At 40.4% G+C, this 15,667-nt stretch overlaps 1 protein-coding gene across 3 annotated transcripts in view; it reads left to right on the forward strand.

Annotated features, from left to right (window-relative positions):
* Positions 1 to 15,667, forward strand: part of TMCC1 (transmembrane and coiled-coil domain family 1) — a 118,509-nt gene that overhangs the window by 19,315 nt on the left and 83,527 nt on the right. The window contains exon 3 of one of the 3 annotated variants that reach the window (XM_081902185.1): positions 284 to 997. In XM_081902185.1, coding sequence (XP_081758311.1) covers positions 449 to 997 — 549 coding nt within the window. In that variant the 5' untranslated portion in view covers positions 284 to 448. Of the gene's footprint in view, positions 1 to 283; positions 998 to 7,427; positions 7,749 to 15,667 lie in introns of those variants that run through there. The other 2 variants (XM_081902186.1, XM_081902189.1) reach the window with 2 other exon arrangements.

Below are 15,667 nucleotides of genomic sequence, written 5' to 3' on the forward strand. Positions count from 1 at the left end.
GGTATGCTTGTTACGGCTCTGACAAAATCTTCCTTGCCTTCCAGTATACCAGCTCTGCTGGTAGGGAGGTATAGTTTCTATATTTAATATAGCATTTGGTTTTGGAATATTTTTTCATAAGCTTTGTGTTCCACCTGCAGTGGAAATGCACTTAATCTCCATGGTAAAAAAAATGCTTGAAAAGTTTAGGATTGAGAAGAGAGTAAACTAGCTGCATGTTTTTTCAATGTGAATAACCTTAATCTGTGCATGATGTGTAACCCTAGTTTTTTTGTTTTAACAGTAGATAAGCATGAGACCACCGCGGCACAGCTGCATGTGTATTCACTCTTGAAGCAATTGCACACTTTATTGGCTGACAATCTTGGCATTTTTCAGCAAAAACAAATTTTAAGGGCACAGAACATCTGTGTCTGACTTGTCAAATAAACTTGCTTGGTGTCATCTGATGGAGCCTTCTGGTAGTGAACAACTCTATGATGATCCTGACCTTGGAGGAAAGTCTCAAGATCCAGAGACCAAAAGGCAGCATGAATCAGAGCAAAAGCTATCCAAAATTACCCACAATGCCTTGGAGAATATTAATGTGATTGGTCAAGGGTTGAAGCATCTCTTCCAGCATCAACGTAGGAGGTCCTCAGTGTCTCCCCATGATGTTCAGCAAGCTCAGGTTGATTTGGAGCTTGAAACGGAATTGGAAAATCAAAGCACATGTGCTGAAATTGATGGTGTCTCTACCCACCCCACAGCTCTGAACAGAGTTCTACAACAAATCAGAGTGCCACCTAAAATGAAGAGAGGAACAAGCTTGCATAGCAGACGGGGCAAGGCAGAGCCTCCAAAGGGAAGCCCCCAAATCAACAGGAAGTCACTCCAGGATATTCATTCAGGCCGGCCCAGATCCTCATCAACTACTGATGCCCCTACTAATATGTCTGTGCTGGAGATGGCCTCTCCTATCTGTCTAGCTGGTGAAGAGGTTGCATCAGCAGATCGGGTGAGTTCTGTTTATAGCAAAGTGTATTTTCTTGTTGGATGCTGAAGCATTTCTTTGAAAAAATCTGAGCATTGAATATAGTAGCAAGGGCAATAAGTGTGTGTGTGTGTCTGTGTGTCTATATGTATATTTACTTGAAAGCCATAGTGTAATGTTCTTACTGCACTGGTAATAAGAGAGGATGGCTGCAAACCAGCTCTCTAATGCAACAGCTTGTTGGCAATAAAGTACAGTAGATGCTGACTTACCTTTTAATTTTTGGAAGTTGTTTAGCTTGTGGAAGTAGCAGAATCTCCCAAGTAGACTGCTTTGCACATAATAATTGATTTTTTCCCCTTCAGTAAGTCCAACATTGGATTAAATTTAAGATGTAAGGATCTGTATAGCCAAGAGGTAAATGGTAGTATGCAATTCCAACTGTGCAAGTTGCTGCTGTATATAGTGTTCTTTATAGTGTGCTTTTTATTGTATTTTATGTTGAAAACTTTTAATAACATTTGATTGAAAAAAATGTATTGAGCCATATTGAAGCTTACTGTTTCATTAGATAAACTTGGTTCTGGGTATGAAATATTTTGGTCTGCAGTATAGAAGGTACGCAGAAAGATCTATGTGACTGTTCTTTTTTGAGGGAGAGGGCAGGAAGTGGTGGTTCCATATCTTGCTGAAACTGAGGAATGGAACTGTTAGCCCTAAAGTCAGTGCAGTCATCTCTGTGTTTCCTAATTAATTCCATTTGGTTTAGTTAAGGAGCAGTGCTTCCTGTTCAGATATCTAATGAAAAGTTACAAAAGGATATGGTGGAAACTTTTAACATGGCAGTGGCTATCACAGCAGGAGACATTGCGCAAGTAAAACAGCAGACTGAGTGAGGTGATGAGGCATGGAAGCCTGTGGGGTACTGTGCATTGATATGGGGATCATCAGTACTCTTCAACATAGGTGGAGGAAGCAGAACTGAAGAAACAGGAAATTAAGCTAATGAATTTAGGAGAAAAGAAGCAAGTGTGTTGCAGTTGGGACAAGGACAGGTTGGAGTGGAACAGACTCTTAAAGCATGGACTCATAGTTTCTGATCTGTTGTGTGTATTATATGGAAGTGTACTAATTCCAAGTTAACTTGTGTGTGTGGAGGTTTTCTTTATGCATGCATAGATGAGATGGAACACATCTCTTCAGTAAAAGAAAGTCACTGTGAGACAGTAATTATGAACATCAGCCTTGCTTGGCAAGATAAAGATACTCTGCTCTGTGTTTTGCACACCTTTTTATGAATCATGAAAGTATGGACATTAGCATTTCCTTGAGTTGCTCTTGTGGGAGTGGAGAGGACTGAAACAAAGTCTTATTTTTAAGCATATCTACAACCCAAAAGTAGGCACCCCTCCTCACCACTTTTTAGTAGCAAAACAAGACTTTAATGTTAACATTTTTAAAGGCGGTTGGTTTTGATTGTGAAGAGAATATAAATAAAAAGGCCTGGTCCAGCCAATGAAGGAACCAGATTTTCTTCCCCCACTCCATGCTTATGATGTCAGCCAAACATGCCACCAGGAAACACTTTCCCCTCCCATTCCCCCTAACAATTAAAAAGGGCCCAGTCTTGCCCATGAATAAACCAGGTTCCCTGCCCTCCTTCCCACCAGTCAAACGTGTTTTTGGGATAGTTTTCCACCACTCTCATTGAAATGTGTGTTTGGGTGTACATGTGTGTGGCAGTGATGAATGTAGAAATTAAACAATGAACTCACATAGATACATTGTTGATTGCAAAGGCTGGTAGGCTGGCTGGATAGCCATAGAAAAGAAAAGAAAAGAAAAGAAAAGAAAAGAAAAGAAAAGAAGAAAGGCTTGTGCTTGTGGCTGCTTTAATCTTGTGCTTGCAAGTGGAAGAAAAAGTACCTCAGCCTCAGAAAAGAGCATCAGGTAACATGCAACTGGTTGGCTCAGATTGAAATGCTTTCTTCTGATTGGTTGGGAAGGCTCTTCATGGTTCTTGCCTAATGCTATGAAACAAGAACAGACTGTATCCAAATGTGATAGATTATATTGCATATGAATGATAAGGAACATAAGAGATTGGGCTACAGCTTGGGGGTGGGCAGGTTTGGGATTAGGATGGGCAGTGCTCCACTTGTACTAAGTGAAGAACTTCCATTGATCCCTAACTAACATGAAAACACCTATATAAAAAGGCAAATTAATATGTGACTCAAACATCTCTAGGAGCAGCCCCAGGGAAGAAGCTGCATTATTATTATTATTATTATTATTAGGGGGGGGGGAATCCCCATCAGCTTCTCTGCCCATGTGTAGCTAGTGGTAATGGGATCAGTGTCTTCTATAGCACTGTTGCAGTACAGTCATACCTTGGTTCTCGAACACCTTGTGACTCAAATGTTTTGGTGAGTGTTCCGGTTTGCAAACGTTTTTTGGAAGCTGAACGTCCGATGCAGCTTCCGTGGCTTCTGATTGAGTGCAGGAAGCTCCTGCAGCCAATTGGAAGCTGCCCCTTGGTTTTCGAAAGTCGAATGGACTTCCGGAACAAATTCTGTTTGAGAACCAAGGTACGACTGCATATCTAAAGCAGAATAAAGTGGTACCTCGGGTTACATACACTTCAGGTTACAGACTCCACTAACCCAGAAATAGTACCTCGGGTTAAGAACTTTGCTTCAGGATGAGAACAGAAATCGTGCTCCGGCGATGCAGCGGCAGCAGGAGGCCCCATTAGCTAAAGTGGTACTTCAGGTTAAGAACAGTTTCAGCTTAAGAACGGACCTCCAGAGCGAATTAAGTACTTAACCCGAGGTACCACTGTATGCTCATAAGGTATCTCATCTAATCTTGTAATTCTTAGTTTTAGTTTTGTCTTCTGGGAAACGAATCAGAGTCTATAGGAAGCTTCGTTCCTATGTGTCTTGTTATATTATATGAACTGTAGTGGCATCATCAAATTCATGAAGAGCTAGGTGTAGTCTTGTATTGTCCACGACAAAAGTTGATTCTGTCCTTCCAAAGACATTATGGCAAACTGGTTAGTAGCAGAGTGTTGAGTGGATTTTGGCCAAGTGAGACATTCCTCACTGTATATTGTGTAAATAAAGAAATGCTTCACATTAAATTCTGTCCCCTCCCCCTCAAAATGCAGCTCCATAAAACTTAGTGTGCTAACACAGAAATACTTTTTTAAAAAAAAATCAAAACCCACACATCAATATGGAACAAAGATAATTTTGCAAGCTTTAGACAGAAGCCATCTTGGTAGCCTTTTTAAATAACAATAATAAAAAGAATAGAAAAAGACATTTTGCATTCTTTCTTTATTGACAGTGACATAACTATGTCATGCTATCTTAATTCAGCACAGTAAAGAGTTCTAAACAGTTGTGGTATAAGATAGAACCGAGCAGTATTCATAGAATCATAGAATTATAAAGTTGGGTGGGACCACAAAGAGCATCTAGTCCAGGCTTCCTCAAATTCGGACCTCCAGTTGTTTTGAGACTACAATTCCCATTATTCCTGGCCACTGGTCCTGCTAGCTAGGGATCATGGGAGTTGTAGGCCAAAAACCTCTGGAGGGCCGAGGTTGAGGAAACCTGCTAGTCCAACCACCTGCAATACAGGAATCTTTCGCTCAGTGTGGGGCTCAAATCCACAACCCTGAAGTAAGATTATCCTGCTGTACCAACTGAGCTTGAAGTGTTTGAAATGCATTTGAATTTCAGATAAAACTTATTCTTATCAAAAATACATATCAAATTGTAGGTGGCTGTTCTCACACTATCTTTAATGTTTTATGGAAAATATGAGATACTTTCTTTGTTGTTCATTGTGTTTTCTGTTTTATGCACTAGCATACATATGAAACCAGTGTTCATTATTGATGCTCGGTACAGTTATACAGTGGAACTTGAAGACCATGAACCATTGACTTTGAGCAAACAACAGCAGTTCCGGAAAGTTTGATCAGTTACCTTTAAACTAACCTGGATTTGAGACGGATTTCAGCAGATTAACTGCATTCTATTCCAGCAACAGCAAGAGTCCTGTGGCCCTGTAAATTTAACTGATTTGTACTAATTAAAGCTTGATAAGCACCAGAGAGTTAAACTTTTACCCTAATTGTTATAATCCACTTACTCTTGCTTACAAAGCTTTGTGCAGCAGTAAACTGATTTGCAGCACAATCCTGCACAACTACTCAAATGTAAATCCTGTTGAGTTGAATGGGACTTACAACCCAATATATTTATATTGGGTTGCAGCCATAGGGTGATGCCAAGCTGTAGTCATACTTGGAGCAGACCCTTGAAATCAGTGGACTTATTGATCTCTATGTATTCGGAGTATGGTTAATGTTGGCTGTTATCTGTAGCATTTAACATTTGAAAAGACAGTATGCTAGGTGATCATGAAAGCAGCATTTTAAAGAAATAAAACCAAAGTGACTCATACAAGAAGTGCCAAAGTGACTCATTCAAGTAGTGTTGCACATAATTGGTGCTAGCAGTCTACAGGAAGGAGCTATACTCTCTATGCTTACCCTTCTGCTGGTTCAACTGGAATGTCATCTTTAGGAAGCTTATATCTGACAACAGCTGGTCAAGGCACATTAATGAAAGAGAATTTGCTGTCTCCTTTCCATGGTGTCTGTGGTGTGGCTGGCTGTTAAACAGTGTGGTGGCAAAGGAAGAACCATGTGGCAGGTTTTCTGATTGGAACAATTGAAGGGCCTTGATCTGGTGGTGGTTGTCCTATGAGTTCCAGAGTGATTCCTTTGGTAATCTAAAATGATGCCATTAGTGCTTATAGCATGTCTCTTCCCTGTATGTGTGTGTAGTATGAATTAATATAAAACTCCCCTATATTCAGTTCTTTGTTTATGTAACACCTAAAATGACATCACCACCACCACCACCATTATTATTATTATTATTAATATACCACCCTATACCTGGAGGTTTAAAGGGGCACTGATCACCTCCCTGGCCAGCCAGCTGTTCCCTTCTTGCTGGTTTTTATCAGCCAAGAAGGGCAAGGGTCTAGAGCGCAAGTGGTCACCCTGACTAATCTGAGCACCTTATCCACATCTTTGAGTCTTACCAACTGAAACTCATCCAACACAACAGGACTAGACTGTGCTCTTGGGATACCGCAAGAGATTTATCTGCTATAACAGCAGAGACAAGGTCTTAGTGGATGCAAGCAATTTTATCCTCAAAATGCTTTGCAAACAAGTCAAAGCAAGCTACTTTTGGTTCTATCACCTCCTTTGGACCATCCTGTAAAAGGCCCCATACAACCTGGAAAAGCGCTGCCAGATGCCATAATGAGGATGCAATGGAGGCAGCAAAGTATGCCTTCTTTGCTGCTTTCACTGCCACTAGGTAGGCTCGATAATGAGCCCTTACCGTTGTTCAGTTGCATTCATTCAGATCTTTCTTCTTGCGTTCAAGCCATCTCCCAGCTTGTTTCCTCACCCTAAGCTCTGGTGTATACTGGGGGTGGGGTCAAACGGGCTTCACGAAGTGGGAGAGGGAGCTTGCTTACTCCCCCCACCCATAGTGAGGCCTTCTTAATACTTTTATTTTCTGTTACATACTTCAGTTTACTGTTTACCAGATCCTTGAACTAGCCAGAAGTGTTCTGAGACTTCTTGATTGGGAACCATAAGCCCAAACTTCTGTGCTTGATTTTATGGAGCTTGTTGACCTAGATCAGGAGTCAGCAAACTTTTTAGCTCAGACCTCTGTCCCTCAGACCTTTTGAGGGGCCGGACTATTTTTTTTGGGGGGGGGGGAAATGAACAAATTCCTATGCCCCACAAATAATCCAGAGATGCGTTTCTACTCATGTAAAAACATGCTGATTCCCGGACCGTCCGCAGGCCGCATTGAGAAGGCAATTGGGCTGCATCTGGCCCACGGGCCTTAGGTTGCCTACCCCTGAGTTAAGCAATCTGAATTTCTTTTGCTTTTAAGCACAAAGGACTTAAAAGATGGAATACTGTGTCAAAAACTGTCATAACCAGTCACAAATAATCCAGAGAAAGCACACATTCTACTCATGTAAAAACACACTGATTCCTGGACCATCTGCGTGACAGATTTAGAAGTCGATTGAGCTGGATCCGGCCCCCGGGCCTTAGTTTGCCTACCTATGACCTAGATGTTGTCTTGCCCAAGTATAATGGATGTATTTGTTGTACAGGTGGTTTTTAAACACAAACATTATAAAATGATGTTCCTCATAGGAGATGGTGGTCACTTTAAAAGAGGGACAGTTATATGGAATTCTTTTGTAGAATAAGAATTCTGCAGACCAGTTTCTGGAGATTCTTTCAGTTGTGATGGAAAAAAAGAGAGCTCTAACTTCCAAATTACTTGTATTCTGGTGAGGTTAAACTACGGGAAGCTTGATAAGCAATCTTAATTATTAAAACTTGCATGATGGATTTTACTAGTTCTTGAAAGGACACTGGGCATTGGCAGTGTGCTGCAGAACAGGCCTGTTTGGTCAATTGAACCCCAAAGCAATGAGTGTGTGCTATTTCTTATTGCTGCTCCTTAGAAGTTTATTAGACTTCCTTATTGCCTATAGACTAGAGAAGAAGCGAAGTCTAGAGCATGAGTCTGAAAAGTTTAAATGGCCAATCTCTGTTGGTATAGTGATGAATTGAAACACTAATGAAACTAACAGAAGAATCATGGAAGAAGATTGGGATAGCCAAGGATCAGAGAGTGATGTAAGTTAAGAGAATATTTAAAAATTTCTGTGTTAAAGTGCTTCTTTCTTTCTAAGAATAATTTTTTATTAACTGACCAATCACATCAAATCAAACCAAATTACATAAATTCCAAATTACACAGCCGAATTTTAAATTTTTGTTGGAGGTACCCATATTTCAAGTTCCGAAGGGATCCAATCAACGTTTTGCTTCTTACTGCTGTTTTAATGTCCACAAATCTAACCTTATGATGTTCACAGTACTATCCAGTCCTTTCTTATTATTTTTCCACATCTCTTGTTGTTATTTTCATATTTTTCCTTTCTCTTTGTGACCTCTGATAGTCACCGGAGGCTGGTTAGAACAGTTTGTAATCCTGCGTGGATATTTTTTTTTTTTATCCAGTAGCCATATCCAGACGTTTTCCATATAACATCACTTCCATACATCAAAACAGTCTTAGCGTCATTAATCTTCACCAATCTGCCTCCTTTCTCAAAACCTCAGAGGAGATTCACTAGGAATGCAGTCTAAAAACAAGTCCATTCTTCCTCCCGGCTATAAATCCTTTGGCAAGATGGCGACTCCGAATTAATTGCTGCGCCATTCCAAAAGCTCTTATTGCTTCTCGGTCTCCATAAAGCATACTTTTGGTTAAAGTTTATCTCCACACAGACCTTAATCATCCTGCTTGAGTAAGTTCAATCAACGGTTCTAATGAGGAGGGGTTCTTGTAAATCACATAGAAGGAAAGTAAAAAAGGTTCCTTCCTTCCTTCCTTCCTTTCTTTCTTTCTTTCTTTCTTTCTTTCTTTCTTTCTTTCTTTCTTTCTTTCTTTCTATCAAGCTTTAAAGGTGTCTATTACAAATTACCTGAGCCTATCTGGTGTTTGACTCACATTATCTGCTCTTGAATGGCTACCATGCCCGCAAATTTCATACAGTTCTGTAAAATAAAAAAACACACATAGCACTGTGTGTGTCTCTCAGTGTATATGTGTGTGTATAATAGATAATATGCAGTGCTTTTTTCCTTAAAAAAAATGTTTAGGGGTACTCTCATTTTCCTGCTCATATTGAAATACTGCCCCTCAATGAGGCCAAACCTAGATTCACAAAATGTTTAGGGGTATGTGTACCTCTGGGTCCCCCCAGAAAAAAAGCACTGGATATATCCCTGTAATAGTGAATGTGGGCAGTACAAAGCTTCAGATTTTTCAAATCAGAATTTGGAGTAGATATCTTGGTTAATAAGAGTTCATTTTATTTAAAATGCCCAAATGAAGTGTTGTTGCCTTGTACAGAGATAGGATTGCATTGTTGTGTGTTGGAGCAAGATAAGAAATGTTTAGATGGCAGTAAGTGGGCTAATTGCATATTGATAAGGCAGTCTCAGAACTTCAAGATTGCATTACAAGCTGACATAAATCTCTGTCTTTGCATTGTGCAAAGAGACCTTGTCTATACTAGGCACTATTACTGGATCAGTGAACATAGGACGTAAAAGTATGGGCTATTAGGAACAACATGCAATAGTTGAGGTGTGTGTGGGTAAACTTTCCATATTCTTTCTTGCCAATAAACAAATAGGCCCACAGTAGGAAACATTTCAGACTCTGAGCTATTTAGCCAGTTAAGAATTCAAGTGTAGCTCCATGGTCAAAAGGTAAATGCCTGCATACATGACAAATGCACTCAGAGGTATAATGTTCTCTGATGTGCTGGCGAGGCCAAGGTTTTTATTAGTGTGCAGTTGGAAACAAAATGTGCATTTGGGGGGGGGGAATTGTGCAGTTGGAAAGCTGATAATGCGCGGCTGGAAAAGGGGGTGGTAGGCATATGTGTTTATAAAGCACTTAAATTACAGGCAAAATCAGGGGCAGCATGTACGCAAATTATATAAAGGTGGATTGTGCTCAGTATCCATACTTAAACTGTCCAACCATATTGAAACACCTCCTTCTTTTGGGCTCGTATTTCCTTTTCTGTACATTCGTCTCTGGGAAGATTAGCAGTATGCTTTGCTGTATTTGTATCCTTGTATTCTTTTTTGTGCCTGCTAAGTTGCTGAACTAAGGCAGTTTGATAAATGAATCATCACTGTATTGTAGATAGGAACTACGGACTCCTGTGGAGAAACTGCCACTGATGCAGAGTGTAAGCAAGAAGTAAAGCATGTTCAGCCTCTCTCTCCCCCCCTTCTTCTTCTTCTTCTTCTTCTTCTTCTTCTTCTTCTTCCTCTTCTTCTTCTTCTTTAAAGTGTGGAGTGAAAGCTGAGGAACTTGTTCAGTTGGAAAATCGTTTAAAAAACAAAACAAAACAAAAAAACTAGGCTAGACCTCAACTTGTACCAGAACTTGGCTTCAGAACCAATTTCAGTTGTTAGCTATAGTGTTTGTGGAGGGGGCAGAGAGAGAAGTGGGAGAAGTCATGCAGCTGTGCATATATAACATTTGTTTTCAACACGAACTAAAACACTTCTGTTTCAGCAAGTATACCCAATCATTTAATTTTATTATGTATACTTTTTCTTAAAGTTTGTGACTTATATGTCTATTTGGAAAAATATTTGAAAGCTGTGGCTTTTGTTAAGACAGTATTGGAACAATGGCTATAAATATCAAAACAACGGGGAAGCGTGTTTAAAGATATTTCTCACCCCTTGAAACAGCAGTTTCTGCATGGTAAACTGAATATTTTGCTGTGCAGAATTTACTACCGCAACTTGGATGTGAAATATTATTTACTTAAAGCCATGAGGCAGTTGACCTGAATTCCATTTCCTAGCCTCAGAACATTTCTCTTAAGTGACTGCTGTTCTCACAGAAGAAAAATGAATCAGAGAGACTTCTCAAACTTTAACATTTTGCCAATAGAGGGTGCTGTGGACCTTTTGATCTCTGTATTTCAAAAGACTAATGTTATAGCTAATGTAGAATGGTAATACAGCTAAATCGTGACTTCTAATATTTGGTTTGATAACAACTAAAAAAAATTGGGGAGAAGTGATTCTTTGCCAACTCACATAAAGGCAGAATGTAAAAATGCCTATGCATTTCTCTTACGTTATTTGAAAGCTGTAGTCAGTTTTCCATTTTTTTGGAGGTAAGTCATTAAACCAAGTCTGTATATATTACATAAACCATGCCCCACAACACTTTGGGTGAGCCAGACTCAGACTGAAAATATCCACCCAAACATCATATAGATCTGTGTATTTTAAAGAGTACTCATAATATCAACTGCTGCATTGCCTAAAATATCAGTTAGCGCTCATATACAGTTAATGCATATCCTTGTGAGTAATAATACTTAACTTTTATATAGAACATTTCAAGTGTTCAGAGTGCTTCGCATAATCAAGTCTTACATTGAGATTAGATAAAAGAGGCTTTTGCTGGAGTAAATGGCAGATCACTTCTTTGAAAAGCAGTAACTTCAAGTCCCTGTCAGGGAAAATGTTGGGATATAAATAAATATAAAATAACAATAATAACAACTGAGGAAGATTTATTGGGCAGTGGAGGCAGTATGTTGATTCATTCTGCTCTTCTTTCCTCTCTCGGAACACAGGGTAGAAGCATAGTAAGTTAGCCTCTGAAGCTGTTCTCCTGCGCTGGCCACTTACTGGAAATGCTGTTGAAAGGGAACCAATCCCTTTCCTTCAAAGTTCAAATTGCTCTCTGAAGACTCATTAACACGATCCCTCAGTGTACAATCTCTGCCCAAAATTATTATTTTCAGTTTTGCTATGAAACTTAGAACCCAGCTTTCATATTCTGTCCACCTGCCAACCTAGCAGTTTGAAAGTGCACCTGTGCAAGTAGATAAGTAGGTACCGCTGTGGCGGGAAGGTAAATGGTGTTTCCGTGCGTTCTGGCTTCCATCACGGTGTTACGTTGTGCCTTTACCTTTTACCCACCTGGAATACTCTTGCAGTATCAACATTGAATGAATATTTGTTTACACTAACTCAGTAACTCCTTGGATTTATTAATTTATGCAACACACATAAATACTTTAACAAGCTTGCAGTATAGCCTGTGATGTCTCACTCAAGTCTCAGTTATAGTATGCTAATTTGATTTACGCTGCAATCCTGTGTGCCCTTAATCCGCTTGCAGTGAATTAATTGGAATCATGTAGTGCACCTCCCATAACACAGACTGAGTTCATTTTGCACACTATTTGTTGACAGTGGTTACCCTACATTCCTCTTCTTTCAAGATTCTTGCAGTTTTTGAAATTTTAGAAGTAGAGCGTTTTCCACTTCTGTAACGTAATTGCTCAGCTTTCTTATTTAATACAGTATTAATTTATAACATTTAACAAGGACTTCTGTTGCTTTTTATAAATGATAATAAAATGGACAATTATTATAAACCTAGACAGCATCTTAAAAAGCAGAGACATCACCTTGCCAACAAAGGTCCGTATAGTTAAAGCTATGGTTTTCCCAGTAATGATGTATGGAAGTAAGACCTGGACCATAAAGAAGGCTGATCGCCGAAGAATTGATGCTTTTGAATTATGGTGCTGGAGGAGACTCTTGAGAGTCCCATGGACTGCAAGAAGATCAAACATACCCATTCTTAAGGAAATGAGCCCTGAGTGCTCACTGGAAGGACAGATCCTGAAGCTGAGACTCCAGTACTTTGGCCACCTCATGAGAAGAGAAGACTCCCTCGAAAAGACCCTGATATTGGGAAAGATGGAGGGCACAAGGAGAAGGGGACGACAGAGGACGAGATGGTTGGACAGTGCTCTCAAAGCTACCAGCATGAGTCTGACCAAACTGCGGGAGGCAGTGGAAAACAGGAGTGCCTGGCGTGCTCTGGTCCATGGGGTCACGAAGAGTCGGACATGACTAAATGACTTAACAACAACAAAATTTGTATACTGCCTTTCATCTGTAGATCTCAGGGTGGTTCACAGCCTAAAAACACAAGATAAAAAAAGCACAAAAGGCATTATAAAAGCAAGAACAGAAACAAACCAATAACCCCCACTCCCCACCACCTGCCACAAACATAGTTAAAAGAGTATATAGGGTGTCAATCACATTTTCGCCTGGCTCCTAAGGGTGTATAATGAAGGCACTTGCCAAGCCTCCCTGGGGAGAACATTCCACAGATGGCGAGCCACGGCAGAAAAGGTGGCAGTTGTGTGTTTATCTCCACATTTCAGTTGTCCTAACTGTAGTGTGTGCATCTGTGTGTACTCTGTATTCAGGATGTAGAAAAATTAGACATTCAAGGTCTATATAATACACGTTCACTTCAGACTAGTGATTTAGCAGCATCCTGTGTCCTAAAGATGGCCAATTTGGATTGCCACTTGGACCACGAGATTGCAAGTGCATTGGAAGCTGGTGTTCTATCATACTCTGAGACAGGGATTGTTTTCTTATCTGCCCACCCTCCACTACCTAGGCAGTGTTGGTCTTACCACCAACTTTTGAAGTACTTTTAAAAGAGTCAGCAAACATGTGAGTGGGGTGTTTGGAGCTGTAGACTTTGTGTACTTGGACTTCCAGAAAAGCCCTTGACAAAAGCCTTTGCCAGGGTTCCAGAGTCAACTTACTTAGTAGTGGGATAAGACAATGAGTCCTTTATGGATTAGTAACTGGTTAAACTATAGTATGCAGAGTCTGAGTAGAAGTCAGTGATTAGTTCTCACAACAGAAGGAAGAAGTCAGACTGCCAAGGAATCTGTACAGTGGAACCTCTACTTACGGACGTAATCCGTTTTGGAGGTATGTCTGCTGGTTGAAACGGGATGCTAGAAGAGGTGTCTTGTGTGCGTGCGCATTCGGTGGCAGCGCGTTTCTGCGCATGCGCAGATGTCAGAAGCCACTTCTACACATGTGCGAATCACGGCAAACCCGGTGTCTACTTCCGGGTTTTTCCACGAACACAACTTGGAACATCCGCGAGACGAAGCGTATGTAAGTCGAGGTTCCACTGTATTTGGGTGGTCACTTTTTAACTTACTTATTTGCATAAGATACCAAATTTAGGATGATAAAAATAAAAAATGGCTTATGAAGAGCTCCAAAATGAGTGAACAGGCAAATACAGTTCAATGTAAGGAAGTGTATGGTGATGAGAATTGGTGCAAAAAACTTAAATTCACATATAAAAAGTAGTACCTCACATTAGGTAAACTTCAGGATGTGAACGCAGCAAACCAAGAAGTATTTTTTCAGGTTTTGCCGCATGTGCAAAAGCGCTCTACTGTGCCACGCGCATGCGCAGAACAGGCACCTCCAGTAGCAAAAACCTTGGGATCCGAGTGGCACTCCGGAACTGATCCCGTCCGCAAGCGGTGATACCACTGTACACAGATATAAATTGACAGCAGCTAACCAGGAATTAGATCTTGTAGTCCTGATGGGTAGCTTAGTTAAAACATCAACTTAGTGTGTTGTGCCCTTGAAAAAGGTGTACGTATAGTCAAACCTTGGTTTTTAAACGTCTTAGGTTGCCAAAAGTTTCGAAAACTGAACGCTAAAAACCTGGAAGTGAATGGTTCCATTTTTGAACTCACCTTGGAAGTCTAACAGCTTCCCATGTGTGTTTCTCAATTTTCCCCTTTGAATTACTGACAGCCCTTTGATCCTCAGTTTTCAAACATTTCAGAAGTCGAACAGACGTCCCAAACGGATTATGTTCAAAAACCGAGGTTCCACTGTACTGCATGTTAGGAATCATTAGAAAATGAACTTTTTCTTGATACAAAACCAAGAGTCATCTAAGGTGGGAGATTGAGGACAGAAAAAAGGAATACATACATTGCATAGGTCAATATGGAATTACCAGTCGGTTAAATAACTTTAGAAGGGGTTTCAACGAATTCATAGATTTATGGTATATGTGATTACTTGTCACAATGGCTGTTTCCTTAAGAATCAGAGGCAGCATGACTCTGAATACCAATTGCTGGGGGAAAGCAGTAATAGAGGGTTGTTTTTTCCCTGTGGACTTCCCATAGGACACTGGGGGAAACGGGAATCACCTGAAGTAGATAGGTGTTTGCTCTAATGTAGCAGAGCTTCTCTTATGTATCTGCCACCACAAGAGTGTTGTTGCTGCAAGAGGCAAGCAGTTAGTGACACTCCTAACAGGCCTCTAGACTCAATGCAACTTTTGAGGGAAGAGCAAGGTATTGTAGATGAGGTGGGCTCAGACATCATCCGTGCCACCTCTACTTTCTGACTACTGGCAAATCCTATTGAAAGTTTAACTTTCTGGCAAGGATCGTGGCCCAGACTGTTTCCGGGACCCTTTCATTAGAGTGTGGCTCTCCAAACAGGGCCTGCAGGTTAGGGAGGAAGGGTGGCAGAAGATAGTGGGGACAGCAGAAGGCAGCAGCAGCCAACTTCAGACTGTGCAATGTGTTGCATTGCTTCTGCTCTCCTTTGCAATAGTATATGAGTGCAACTGTTCTAGACTTAATTTCTACTCTGTCACCCCATTTTGGGGGTGGGGAGGATCTGAATAACCTGTTTGCAACATGAAGACTATCTGGAAGCACCTTCAGATGGACTGTCTGTAAATATTGGTTGCATATGTCTTCCTTGGGCTGCTGGTATTATTAGAAGCCTCATTACTGTCTTTATCACTCTCCTTAGGCTTCATGAATGTTGATTGCCTGAGTCACTGAAATCTGTTGTGGGTTTGTTATTCTGCCTAAAGCATGTTTCAAAATAATGCCTTGCTGCATTTTGTTGTCAAGAACTCAAAGAAATGGAGCTAAGAAATGGTATGCTGAAGCTCTGTGAATGCTTTATTTATAAAGTGTGCTCATTTTACACCCAATAAGACTTTCTGGATCAAAATACTTGAAATCTGTTTCAGGAATAACTGTGAGGGTGTTGTGGTATTAAACCTATGGTAGTCTAGTGAAAGTAGCCTAATGGGTTTTGTAGCATTTTAC

Source organism: Podarcis melisellensis (genome assembly GCF_964234715.1).
Source record: "Podarcis melisellensis genome assembly, chromosome: 2".
NCBI lineage: Eukaryota > Metazoa > Chordata > Lepidosauria > Squamata > Lacertidae > Podarcis > Podarcis melisellensis.